This window comes from Perkinsus marinus, assembly GCF_000006405.1.
Source record: "Perkinsus marinus ATCC 50983 genomic scaffold scf_1104296957410, whole genome shotgun sequence".
Taxonomy (NCBI): domain Eukaryota; phylum Perkinsozoa; order Perkinsida; family Perkinsidae; genus Perkinsus; species Perkinsus marinus.
Window position 1 is genome coordinate 1 of NW_003207159.1, and position 1,668 is coordinate 1,668.

At 49.3% G+C, this 1,668-nt stretch overlaps 1 protein-coding gene and 2 non-coding genes across 3 annotated transcripts; all 3 read right to left on the reverse strand.

Annotated features, from left to right (window-relative positions):
* Window positions 1-96: 96 nt before the first annotated feature.
* Pmar_PMAR006899 (hypothetical protein) lies at window positions 97-610 on the reverse strand (the record flags this gene model as incomplete). The annotated part of the gene is made up of 1 exon (XM_002774803.1): window positions 97-610. A coding segment is annotated over one exon (514 nt), but the record flags the coding sequence as incomplete, so codon positions are not given.
* A 603-nt stretch (window positions 611-1,213) lies between these two features.
* Pmar_PMAR006900 lies at window positions 1,214-1,285 on the reverse strand. Its single transcript has one exon. It is a non-coding gene; the product is annotated as a tRNA-Cys (tRNA).
* Window positions 1,286-1,585: 300 nt separating this feature from the next.
* Window positions 1,586-1,657, reverse strand: Pmar_PMAR006901. The gene has a single exon. It is a non-coding gene; the product is annotated as a tRNA-Cys (tRNA).
* Window positions 1,658-1,668: the final 11 nt, after the last annotated feature.

Genomic DNA, 1,668 nt, shown 5'->3' on the forward strand with positions numbered 1-1,668 from the left:
CCTCCGACTTTTTGCCACACACCATAAAGATTCCGGTACACCAGCGAATGTAGCATTCAACCCACTGAGCAAGCGACGTTATTTTACGAGATTTACCTGTGCGCACGGAGACGGCTTTGCCAGTATTAACATCTTCAGCCTGCTGAATGCCTCGTCTTTCAGTTGATGCAGCGCTGGCCAAGAACTCGGGGGCCGCAATGTGATCAAAGGGAGAGCTCGATAGACGGTTGAGCAAGCGGTAAGGGGGCACCAATGTGGCAGGAACCTTCACATCTGGACCAAATCGATCCTGGATGTTCTTCTTGAATTTGTCGAAATCCTCCTTTTCTTGCTCAGACTCCACCCTACGACGCTTTGCGCCCTGAGCAGCCTTGGCTTGATCTATAAGGGTCAGAGCATAGAGCTTGAAGGCTTCCTTGTCGGCTTCGGCAACACGCTCAGTCATCCTCTTAACAACTTCATCAGAGACGTTCGACAAGAGCAAAGTAGAAAGTATCTTTTCTTTGGCGAGCTGCTCTACCAACATCTCTTTGATGCCATCATCAACAACCTCTCCTTCAAGTAGAGGGTCAACAACATTGCGCCTAACAACAATTGTGCGGTCTACCATGGAAAAAACAAAACAAACAATATGTTGCTGTTTCTACAACATCTGCTTTGGTCTAGCCTTATTGAGGCACTCTTTAGCTAAGCTCGCAAGTTGCGAGTCGCAACACAATATTTGTCCCTCACCGGTCTGGGTGGGAGTTCGCTACGAAGTTCAGGAAGACAGTCACTTTGTGACCAGCATTCGCAGTGAAGTTAAACGTCGCCAATGATCGGTTTTACCTTCGTTAACGAGTTAACTCGAATAATCAAGGTTAGTTACCTGACCAGAGTCACCGGTGCGAAACAACCACACAAAAAAAATCGAGAGTGCGGTAACTTGTGTCGTTGGCGAGCGAAGTAGACGTTACAGTACTGCATAGTTACGATCGCGAGAAACATCTGAGAGGCTTTCCGTAGCCTGTACTCCAGGCCTGTTGTGAGTAGCGTCGCATATGTATACCTTCCCCTCCGCAGTTGCGTCGCGGGCTCGTTTATCTTCTCCCCGCCCCCCCTCTCCCGGGTTGAATCACTCGGCTGAGACAGCTCGTTGGCCGACCTCCGGAGGTCGTCCTCGAGCGAGCCTCGGCTAACTAAATTCCTTGATGAAAATTTTGCGAAAGTTCAAAGGGCACGCCCGGATTTGAACCGAGGACCTGCTGATCTGCAGTCAGCCGCTCTACCACTGAGCTACACACCCATGCACACAATTTGACTAGTCCTCCATTTGACCTATTTTCATTCAAAATTGCACTCCTCACTGTGTCGTTTACAGCCAGCTCAATCGAGTCGTCCTCTAATGATTCTCACTAAACTTATTTACCCTACCCGAGGATCGCACTCGGAATCTCCACCTTAGGAGGGTGGCGCCTTATCCATTGGGTCAGCGGGGCGATGATTCAACTTCCGATCATGTTGATGTCTGTGACTGTTCCGCCGATTATATGAGTGATTACTCTACCTCTCGAAAATTCCTTGATGAAAATTTTGCGAAAGTTCAAAGGCACGCCCGGATTTGAACCGAGGACCTGCTGATCTGCAGTCAGCCGCTCTACCACTGAGCTACACACCCATGCACAGAAT